Raw genomic sequence first — 11,961 nt, 5'->3', positions numbered from 1 at the left:
ATATATATATATATGAAGCAGTTACCAAGGCATGATTATGACCTTGACTTCAAACATCGCACTGGAAGAGAGAGAGAGATTTTCTAGCCCAAGAGAACTTAGCAGTTTAAATTTGACTAGTCATTTATTGAAAAAAAAAATACAATATTAAGTAGAATGGATTCTCTACCAACGTAATAATCAAATATGTCTACCGGTCATCCGTTCTTTTGTTATATAACTCGCGCAAACAAACTCACATTCGAATGCACAAGCATACACAAACATACACCAAGGACCTCTACACACACACACAGAGAGAGAGAGAGAGAGAGAGAGAGAGAGAGAGCAGAAGTAAATAGAAAGTTGGCGAAGCATCACAAAAAAATTTGTATATTTGAACAACTATACGTATCGGTCGAAATTCGACCGGGGAACTCCCGTTTTCGTCTCGCTCACGTGTTTCTGTGTGAGAAAGAAAGAGAGAGAGAGGGGGGGGGGGGGGGGGGGGAGCGGAGGCGTTGGGCGTGAGAGAGAGAGAGAGAGAGAAGCAACTTTTACTTCTTCGCCTGAGGGAAATACCTCGACCCACTACTAGATGTAGTTACCTCATCTCTCTCTCTCTCTCTCTCTCTCTCTCTCTCTCTCTCTCTCTCTCTCTCTCTCTCTCCCTGGTTTTCTATCATTATAATAATTTTTTCTCTTTCTCTCGCTCTCTGGTTTTCTCATTAAAATAATTCTCTCTCTCTCTCTCTCTCTCTCTCTCTCTCTCTCTCTCTCTCTCTCTCATTAAAACCTATTTTTCTCGCATCAAATTAACAGATGAAATATGTTGATAGAAGGAATGCCATAGGCGTCACAAAACTAAGGGTCATTGAACGAGGTCAAGAAATGATACACATATACTTATATCAATATTTCTTTTCTATTACCTTTAATCATTATTATTTTGTATATATTATATTCTCTGTTTATGTAAGATTAATAATTGATGATGGTGATGATACTGTCACTTGTTATTATTATCGTTTTTAGGATTATTTCAGTTATTGCACCATCTCTATGCAGCCAGGTTACGCCATGTTTGCCTATTACCCTTGGGGACCCGTGACGTCATTGGCGCTTAGCTCCGTGACCAACTAGGAAAACGGCTTGTGAATCATAGTGCAGACACCTCTCTCTCTCTCTCTCTCTCTCTCTCTCTCTCTCTCTCTCTCTCTCTCTCTCTCCTTCGTCACACACTCTCTCTAGTGTCTGACCTTTCAGTACGTGCAAATCTAGGCAGAAGCGACCTTAAAACTAGTACATTTCACATTGATATTCGACGCAAGATACTGAAGAGAGTAGACTACCGTCGAGGAGAGGACCTAAGAAAACTAAAGGAGTATATTAAACATCTAGAGTACGACGAGAACAACACAGGCATAGATAAGCACTGCGAAGCCTTTCTAGAGGAAATACACAGAAAAACAGTCCAGATGTATTCTGTTAAAACATACACTAACAAACGGTAACCCTCAGCCTAAGTGGTTCAGCAGAGAAATAAAAAAAAAAATGAGAGAAAGAGACAGATTGCACCAATCAATGAATGCACACCCAACGCCAGTAAAAGCAAACAGGCATAAGGGACTCTGTAGAATGGTGGATAAATGAATAAGAAATGCAAAGATAAATGAGGATAAGAGAGTTGCATCAGTTTGTAAGGAAGACCCAAAAGAATTCTTTGCTCACGTTAATAGTAGGAAGCCAATGAAAAATGGGGAAACTTAGTGAACTCAGACTTGGAAAAAGCAGAATTATTGAATAATTTTTTACTAGTGTTATCACAATTGAAGACATTACCTCAATCCCTGAACCAGCTATTAAATATGAAGGGGAGAACCACTTAACAACAAAATATTTACAGATGAAGGCGTTCAAAACAAAATAGAAAAAGTAAATAAGTTCAGATCTCCAGGCCTGGATGGGATACATCCAAGAGAAATTAAAGAGCTAAAAGAGGAGATAGTTCCTCACCTATATAAACTCTACAGGAAAAGTGCAGAATAAAGAAAGAGACCAAAAGGATGGAAACTATACTCTGTTTTTTTCCATCTGTCCATCCGCCTGTGGTGTTTTCGCATGGTAACACTGCGTCCCGGGCTTTAAACAGTTACGCTATATGTTAGTTTTAGGTAAATAAAAGGATATCTGGGTATTCATTTGCAACTGAAAAGCGTTTTAATAATTTACTGTATGCGAATTATAGCGTTAATAATCGAAATAGGATATTATTTAAAGCCAGGGACGCAGTGTTACCATGCGCAAACACCGCAGTCGGATGGACAGATGGAAAAAAACAGAGTATAGTAATATGGCCCCAGTTTACAAAAAAAGGTCCAAGAAACGCGACGATTGTGAGGACAACTAATAGAAACATTTAAAATACTGAAAGGCGTAACAAAAGTAGACAGTAACCTATTTACGTTAAACGAAAACCAGATAAGAAATAATGGATGGAAACTAGAGCTGAAGAAATACAACATATCCCAATGTGGGAACTGCTTTACATACAAAAGATGTGACACATGGAATAAACTGCCACCAGAAGTTGTCAACAGCAACAGTGTGGAAGAGTTTAAAAGAAAGCTAGACAGAATCATTAGGACACTGTGAATGAACAGTAAAACCTGCTCCTAGATATAAAAGAGCACATGATGTCTCTTCGGTTGGACTAATAAGTCTTTGAGACATCCTAATCCTTGTAACTCTCAGGCAAGAAAAGACCAGTAATTCTGTGAGCGCGAAAACAAGCAATGTCACACTTTTGTAAACAGAATATAAACTCCGAGAGAGAGAAAGAAGCGTGTGTGTGTGTGTGTGTGTGGAGAAGAAGAGAGTTGTTGTTGAGATTAAGCTGGCCTTATGCCAGCACGGGCTCTTGCTCCTAGAGCAGCCCGTATAGGTCATATTGAATTTTGTGAACGTGAGATGTTTTGGATATGAAACTTTATTGGTGATACAAAGAGAGAGAGAGTGTGTATGTGTGTGGAAAAGAAGAGAGAGAGAGAGTTGATGACAAGAATAAGCGATTTTTCATCATTGATGCGGGATAATATCTTTGTCAGAATTCGACAAAAATGATATATATTTGTAATCCATTGATAATAATGGTAACATTAATCTTTATTATTATTATTATTATTATTATTATTATTATTATTATTATTATTATTATTATTATTATTATTATTATTATTATTATTATTATTTAAGAGATAAAACCTATTCATATGGAACAAGTTGTCGCCACCAAAGGGCCACTGACTTGAAGTTCAATTTCCCAAAGAATGCGATGGTGCTCATTCGAAAGAAGCAGCAGAAGTACTAGGAGGTGATAAAAGGAAATGCAGAAAGTTAGCATAACCATCAATATGGAATAAATGAGCCTCGCTGTCGAACTTATCAGTTTATCAGAGGTCATTTTCTTCTTCCTCACACCGTTGGACACTGGAACGTTTTTTCTTCCTCACACCGTTGGACACTGGAACGTTTTTTCTTCCTTCACACGTTGGCATTGGAACGTCATTGGAGCTCACACCGTTGGACACTGGAACGTTTTTTCTTCCTCACACCGTTGGACACTGGAACGTTTTTTCTTCCTCACACCGTTGGACACTGGAACGTTTTTTCTTCCTCACACCGTTGGATTGTTTTTTTTCTTCCTTCCACAGGTCGGTGGACATTGGAACGTTTTTTCTTCCTCACACCGTTGGACATTGGAACGTTTTTTCTTCCTCACACCGTTGGACACTGGAACGTTTTTTCTTCCTCACACCGTTGGACATTGGAACGTTTTTTCTTCCTCACACCGTTGGACACTGGAACGTTTTTTCTTCCTCACACCGTTGGACATTGGAACGTTTTTTCTTCCTCACACCGTTGGCCAACGAATTTTTTCTTCCTCAAAGGGCCAACGGAATTTGTAATTTTTTTTAACTTCCTCTACACCGTTTGGACATTGGAACGTTTTTTCTTCCTCACACCGTTGGACATTGGACGTTTTTTGCTTCCTACACGTTGGACACTTGGAACTTGTTTTTTTTCCTCACCACCGTTGGACACTGGAACGTTTTTTCTTCCTCACACCGTTGGACACTGGAACGTTTTTTCTTCCTCACACCGTTGGACACTGGAACGTTTTTTCTTCCTCACACCGTTGGACACTGGAACGTTTTTTCTTCCTCACACCGTTGGACATTGAAACGTTTTTTCTTCCTCACACCGTTGGACATTGGAACGTTTTTTCTTCCTCACACCGTTGGACATTGAAACGTTTTTTCTTCCTCACACCGTTGGACATTGAAACGTTTTTTCTTTCTCACACCGTTGACATTGACGTTTTTTCCTTCCTCACACCGTTTGGAATAACAAGGAACGTTTTTTTCTTCCTCACACCGTTGGACATTGAAACGTTTTTTCTTTCTCACACCGTTGGACTCTGGAACGGCAGCTTCCCGGAGGATGCCGAGCAGCTGCTGGAACTTGGTCAAAAGTTCAAGTGAAGAGACATATTTTTAAATCTATTTTTATCAACTTATGTTTTATTTTTAATAAGTGAGATCCTCCCTTTCTGTGTTTCCCTTTACCTCTTCTTGCTTCTTCCTAATGAACACCTTAATATTCAATTGGAAGCTTCCTGAATTTTAAGTCGATGGTTCCCCTGTGGTGGGCTTCTTGTTCCATATGAATGGCGATCTTCATCTCCTGAATAATAATAATAATATAATAATATAATAATAATAATAATCAATTAATAATTAATAATTAATAATTAATAATTAATAATAATGGAAAAGTAAGTCCACAATAGGATGTCTGTTTTGATTCTGTTATTTAGAATATAAAGCAGAAAGCTTTCGATGACCTGCACGGTCCTCCTTGTCAATTCTGACTATCTTCCATTTTATTGACTCATGTGATTATGCGTTTTCTTTGAACAATAATAATAATATAATTCCTTGGAAGCTTGAATTTCAAGTCAATGGTCCCTGTGGTGTGCTTGTACCATATGAATAGGGGTTTCATTCTTCGAATAATAATAAATGAATAATAATAATAATAATAATAATAATAATAGAATAATAACTAATAATAGAACATAATAAAAATAACGTTCTGGGATGCATGAAGTTCTAAATCAATGTATCTTTGAGCTTGTTCCATAATAATAATAATAATAATAATGTCTGGATGCATGAATTTCAAATCAATGTATCTTTGAGCTTGTTCCATAATAATAATAATAATAAGATAATAATAATAAGAATAATAATAATAATAATAATAATAATAATAATAATAATAAATAATAATTGAAAAATAAACCCACAAAATCACTTTGTTACTTGTTTACTTCTAAGTATTTACATTTAGTTTTACTACACACTCTGTACTTAAAAGTAAACAAGTTGCAAAGTGATTTTGTGGGTTTCTTTTCAGAAGAAAGCTGAAAGAAGTTTTCGTTTTAATAATAATAATAATAATAATAATAATAATAATAATAATAATAATAATAATAATAATAATAATAATAATAATAATAATAATAATAATAATAATAATAATAATAATAATAATAATTGTGGTGTTGAGCAAATCTGGTTGCTCTTGGCATGAAAAGGGTATGTCAGCGATCAGTTGTGAATGCGAAAGATCTCTGTTGATATACAGCCTATATGTGAGTATTTTTGTTTTCGTTTAGTAATAGCATTGCGATCCTGGTTACAATCCTTGTTGCTATTGAACAAATCCTACAAAAACCTGTCATATAAATCGTCTTCCGGAGTGCTTCCTTACGTGGGACCACTACACCTTGTCCAAATTCAGGCAATACTCGGTGGTGTGTAAGTGAACCAGTCATTAAGTACAAGACAAAACGCGTCGATTCCTGAGAAGAAGAAGAAGAAGAAGAAGAAGGCGGACTGGCGGTAAAAGTGACTGACAAAACCGCGCGCGGGGAACTACCGAAATGATTTGATTCGTATGGTGCCGTCAGGACCTTCGAACGTTTGTTTGTGTTGGGGAGGGCACCCTCCCCTCCTGGGCTTACCTACCTGGCGTTTGGGAGGCTCCCTCCCTCCCTCCTTCCATCCCTAGGCAGGTCTCCTACGCTAAAACCTGACGTTCGACGAGAGTCGACAAGAAATACAGTGTCTGGGTCAGCAAACGTATATGCATTCTCTCTCTCTCTCTCTCTCTCTCTCTCTCTCTCTCTCTCTCTCTCTCTCTGGCATGAAGGGAGGTGTTAGGGAAGGAGGGGCTCTAGAGTAGACCCTGGAAGACGCCGTGACGTGAGCACTAGGAAGATGGGATGCGGTGACGTCACCAGGGTTCCCCCAAGGCGGTTGTGTGAGTCAGGTTTATAAGGGCTGCGCGCGGCCGCTCTCGACCAGTTCACCTCATCCACGTCTCAGTGATGGTAATAAGCCGTCGAAGTCTCTTCTCAACTCAGTTAAAAGGTTAGAATATATAAGAGAGAGAGAGAGGCAGACAGATAAACTCATTGTTAAAAGGATTTTATATCAAATCAGAATCAAGCAGTGTTTGCAATTACCATTTAAAAACAAAATTCCGCCCGGGACGCTTTTGGAAAAGTGAAAATCGGAAAATCAAACATAACTTGACGCCATAAAAGATGGAATTTTGTAGTTACGAAGACCTCAATGCCTCTTTCAGCTTCGAAGAGCAGATTTTCATCGGCGACAACGCCCTCGACCACCTCTGCCAAACTTACCTGGGCAATATGGCCTCCTTTGCAGAGTCCTACACGCCAGAGGCCCCGGCTAACAGCGTAGGATTACTCGACCAAATCGAGGCCTTCGCCAGGACAGACATCAGTCTCTGGACTCCTGAGGTGAGAATGAGTTTGGTTCTTGTTCACTCGACGTATTCGTCTGTCCCACTCTGAGGATTTTGGCCTAAATGTCATGCAGATATATTTTGAACAATTCTGCTCCTTGTTGGTGCCTAATGATTATCATTATCCACGGTTAACTCACTGAATAAGACGCCGGATGTCTTTTGAAATGACCAAAATCCTCAAAGATGGAATATACTAATAATCTCCTTTGCATTGTCCCTCATTGTTCAAAATATATTTTCACTTGTAACTCTCAAACGATTTTGTGCCTTTATATATATATATATATATATATATATATATATATATATATATATATATATATATATATATATATATATATATATTATAGTATAGTCATTCTTCATTTCTGTGATAAATACTTTTCAGATTAGGATTTGCAACATCATAAAACTAAAATCAAATACAAAATGATTAATTCGTCTCCCAGTTAGAGGCTATAAATAATTAACGCATCTTCTAAGTTTCCAATTTGATTAACGAGTTCACATACATGAGTAGATTAAACTCTAAAGATGATTTATGGTTTTCATTATCAGTTACTGCAAGTGATTAAAATCATGTTTATTTATAAGCCTCATCAATAACTTTCTAAATAAAACAAGAAACACGCGATCAAGACTTGCATATCAGAAGTCTAATCAGGACTAAAGTCTTTCCAGGCATCCCTTGAACGGAAGCCAAACTGTCATTTTATAAATAATACAACACAAAAAAGTACTCGGACAGTTTTGTCATTATTGGCTGGAATGTTTAAGTCCGGAAGCTCTTGGGGCAGAATTCTTTTAACTGCATTTATCATTCCATGGATGCCTGGAACAGAAGCTTAAATGGCATTCCCTAAATTGTAAAACATTTGGAAGTTTATCTAGGATGGCTGGAACAGAACAATTCAAAGGCTCTGGAAGTCATTCCATTGTGTTTGATTATTTTTAACTGGATTTATCATTCTATGAATCCTGAAACAGAAGCTTAAAAGATACTTCCTAAATTATAAAATAGACAAATAGACAAAAGTAATTGAAAGTTTTCCAGAACTGGCTGGAACGCTTAAGTCCAAAAAATGTGTCCGAATTCTTCTAACTGGATTTCTCATCTTTCCAGGATTGCCTGGACTGGGCAGGCAGCATCTGCCGGAAGAGGGGCATAGACCAGTCTACAGTGGACCTCTGGTCCTTCCGAAGTCACACTGGAAGCGACCTTCTTCAGTTCACGTCTCAAGACTTCTCGAATCTAGTGGGATCCATCTATGGTCCGGTATTCCACGGAGAATTCACAGACCTTCGTCACAAGAGGGAACAAGGTAAGCTTAAGAATCACTGTTCTCGTTGGTTATATTTCTCCTTACCTGTGTTTGTACCTCACTCACCTGTCCTAATTGTCACCTTATTCCTGGTATTTCCGTTTGATGTAGTTTTTTTTATATATCACTTTTTATCTGTCTGATCATTGAAAACATTGATGCACAGGTTAGGGCTTTTTTGCTTTGGAAGTGGCTCGTTCATTGTCACAAAGTATTGGAGGTAGATTATTAATACCAAATACATTTTAAGTGAAGAAAAAGATATTTGAAGGATTAAAACACTGTTTCATCCTCGCTTGATTAAGAAAATAGTCTTGTCTTCACAGTTACTGTTGTAGTAGTGATAATAATAAAAATAGTAATATAATAATAATAATGAACGGTAGCAGAGAATTACAAAGGAAGACGTAGGCGTATTCTACATAAAGATCAAAACTGATGATGCTTTCATCACCTTTGGTATTCATTTCCTGTATGACATTCAGGAGTCATTCTCTCTCTCTCTCTCTCACTCTCTCTGGTGGGGGAGCGAGACAGACAGGTGTCGCAATCTGGAAAATTTAACTCAAAATTTACCGAGAAACCTGCGTGACTTCATGAGTTCTTGTGAAGACAATTTATAGAATTAATCTAGACAAGTCCTGAGGGAATAATAAAATGAATGAGTAGTGTAGGGTGATAATCCTGAATCCTAATTGTCCGTGGGGAGTATTTCCATGTAGCTACCGGGATACGATGTTGTTAGGATCCAGGTTGGAGAGAGAAACCAGTTCAGTGAAAGACACAAAAAAGTGAGTAAAGATAAGCAAGGATTCCCCGAGGATTAAAGTCTCAACACATATCTTGTTTTTGTCCCCCAACAGGAAAAATGTTCGGAGCTGTTGGAGGAACTGCTCCCGTCTCCTCCTCCTCCTCCTCCTCCCTCGTACCTCATCACCAAGTGGCGGCCTCCTCCTCTCCCTACGACTATCCCGGCTCCGAAGCCGGTTACGACAGTGATCCTCTGGAGCTGACCTACGAGGACATCCAGGAACTGGATCGGTACATCCACCATCCGGATTACGACCCCATGTCCTCTGGGGTAGGGCCAGGGGGACATGGAGGGCCTCTTGGAGACGACCTCAGTCTCCCCGAGCAGTTTATGCCCATCAAGCTGGAGGAGCAGCAGTACATCCCCGAATCCGTCATGCACACTACCACCACCTCTTCCTCGGCCGAGGACGCTTCTTCGGCTTCGGGTCAAGAGCACCTTCAGAAGCTCCGCCCTGACGCCAAAAAGAGACGTAAGTTTGAGGACCCTGTCTTGAGTCGAAGTGTTGAAAGACGTGGTTGGAATTATCCCTCTTCTTGTGCTTAGGTGTTTCATTTTTATAATGAATTGAGATTTCTTCATTTCTTGTGGATGATTAACAATCACTTCCTTCATCACAGATATCTATATCTTGTAGGATAATAAAAGAGGTCATTTTATTAAAAAAAATAAATGCAATTGAGGCATTGAATTGTTTTAGTGGCTTGAGATTTCTTAATTTCTTCTAGATATTTTAACAATGATTTCCTTCATCACTGATCTATATCTCGTACATGGAATAAAAACAGGCCTTTTCATTAGAAGAAGAATGTCTCCAAATGTTTCTAATAGATAATATGACCTTTGTACTTTCTGGTTTCCTCATACTGGAAGCATAAACTTTCATTTGTTTCCACCTTCAGTATCAAAGCTTTCATTGTAACGAGTAACAAAACAGTTTGAAGAAGTCCAAAAGGTAAAAATTTAAGTATCTGGTGAAAGTAGCCATTAAATTTAATAGATTGTTTTCTTCATCTTTGCAGCGCGTGGTCCCAAGAACTGGGAATTTGTCATCAGGCTGTTGGCTGATCCAAAAACCAATCCTTCCTTAATCCGATGGGAGGACCAGAGTCAGGCAACATTCAGACTGGTCCAGCCCACAACCATTGCCAAAATGTGGGGTCAGAGGTCTAACAAGCCAAACCTGACCTATGATAACTTCGCTAGAGGTCTTAGGTGAGTTGAAGAGATTGTTAAAGTATGACCTATGAAAAACAGTTCTGCTATATAATCTACTGCTACTACAGTTCATTATTAAAAGAATGACCTCCCAAACACGAAAATAACAGCACCATTCTTTTGTTTCTCTTCAGGTATCACTACACGACAGGTGCTCTCCAGGCAGTGTCCGAGAAGCAACTAGTCTATCGCTGTGGTCCCAAGGCCTTGAAATACCTCATTGACCTCAAAAAGGAAGGCTTGATGCAGCCTCCTTCTTCTTAGACTCATTGCAAGTGCACTGAGACTCGAGAAAAGAAAGCGGGTTAGCTGCCGACTCCATAGACTCGTCGTGAAGTCATCGGGACTTACAGCTTTATCTTGCAGTGGTGTCGCCAACGTGAAAAGAGATGGACCATTACAGTTGCTCTTTGTCCAGTTGAAGTCTCCATAATCTTTCGCTGCAGTTTCCTATGTGATGAAGCCTTCTTGCACTGACCTTCTCAAGACACAACATGATCTCATCAGTCCAAAGAACGTTCACCTGTTGCAACCTCCAGTGACGCCAATCTCATTGTCAGAGTTGATATTACTACGCCATGTCATGCCTGTGACAGTAAAGGTGGTAGGATAACTTTTTTCTGGCTAATCCCACGAGCAATTGGAAGTGGAGATTGAAGTGCCGGCTGCAGACATCAATATATTGAGTGCCAAAGATTACAATGCAGTGACTGGGCTTCAGCGAAGGACGCTACGTAGCTATGTCCCACTTCTAGAAACCACACATTCTGGTGCATTCCAGCCTCGTTGGCTCGTTCCGAACCTGGCCTCCTCCAGGAGTGGAGGAGCAGCCGTCCAAAAAGTGATGTTCACTCAGAGCGCCCATTTTTCCAGAACCCCGTTCTTTGCTATTCGTTCTAGTTCATCCAGGCAGTTATTTATAACTTAGGTTAGTTGACGTAAAGCATATCGTGCCTTTATTTGACGCATCTCGTTTGCCGAGGTCCGCACGTCGCAAGCTTTACACCCTTCCCCTGGAAACGTAACTGTGGAGTATGGAGTATCTTCATACTGCAAAGTGAGTGACCAGCGTCATTTATAGATTTAGTTAATTTATATATAGATATTCATTCATCTTTCATCAATAGTTATATATATATGTATATATATATATATACAGTGACCTCTCATATATCTTCCGTCTGTGATAGAGCAGCGCATTACGCTTATCATGAACCTGTTTATACGTTTTATTATACGCTTATGAACGCTCGTTTCGAGAGCTTATTATTTAAATGTTTGTTAGTGTGTAACTCGAGTATCTTCTGCGAAGGAGCCGAATGCAGAAATGTAATTTATTATGAAATTTTATACTTTTGTTAACATTTTTATGGATAAATATACTTTCCTTTAATATGACTGAGTATCCAATTCCTTCTCATATAAAGAGAGAGAGAGAGAGAGAGAGAGAGAGAGAGAGAGAGAGAGAGAGAGAGAGAGAGAGAGAGAATGAATTTCAAAGGGTCTTTGTTGTGAAGTTATTAATGTATCCATTTTTACGGATAAATATACAGTCCTTTGTGTATCCAATTCGTTCTTCTATATAAAAAAGAGAGACATTTAATCGAATCTTGCCTATAAACTTATTCATTGTTATTGTTATTATTATTATATTCAAAGGCAACATTCATCTACCACTGACTATGGGCTTCTGTCCAATATTGTTGCTATTTTCATTTAAGTATTCAG

The 11,961-nt window shown here is 38.8% G+C and overlaps 1 protein-coding gene across 3 annotated transcripts in view; it reads left to right on the top strand.

Moving 5' to 3' along the window:
- Window positions 1-11,579, top strand: part of LOC135199420 (transcriptional regulator ERG-like) — a 377,010-nt gene extending 365,431 nt beyond the window's left edge. Inside the window, exons 1-6 of one of the 3 annotated variants that reach the window (XM_064227445.1) lie at window positions 6,362-6,479; window positions 6,697-6,874; window positions 8,006-8,204; window positions 9,068-9,487; window positions 10,038-10,230; window positions 10,368-11,579. In XM_064227445.1, coding sequence (XP_064083515.1) covers window positions 6,764-6,874; window positions 8,006-8,204; window positions 9,068-9,487; window positions 10,038-10,230; window positions 10,368-10,497 — 1,053 coding nt within the window. In that variant the 5' untranslated portion in view covers window positions 6,362-6,479; window positions 6,697-6,763 and the 3' untranslated portion in view covers window positions 10,498-11,579. Of the gene's footprint in view, window positions 1-6,361; window positions 6,875-8,005; window positions 8,205-9,067; window positions 9,488-10,037; window positions 10,231-10,367 lie in introns of those variants that run through there. The other 2 variants (XM_064227443.1, XM_064227442.1) reach the window with 2 other exon arrangements.
- The last annotated feature ends 382 nt before the right edge of the window (window positions 11,580-11,961 follow it).

This window comes from Macrobrachium nipponense, chromosome 25 (genome assembly GCF_015104395.2).
Source record: "Macrobrachium nipponense isolate FS-2020 chromosome 25, ASM1510439v2, whole genome shotgun sequence".
Classification (NCBI taxonomy): domain Eukaryota; kingdom Metazoa; phylum Arthropoda; class Malacostraca; order Decapoda; family Palaemonidae; genus Macrobrachium; species Macrobrachium nipponense.
This window is presented reverse-complemented; position numbering and strand designations above follow the sequence as displayed.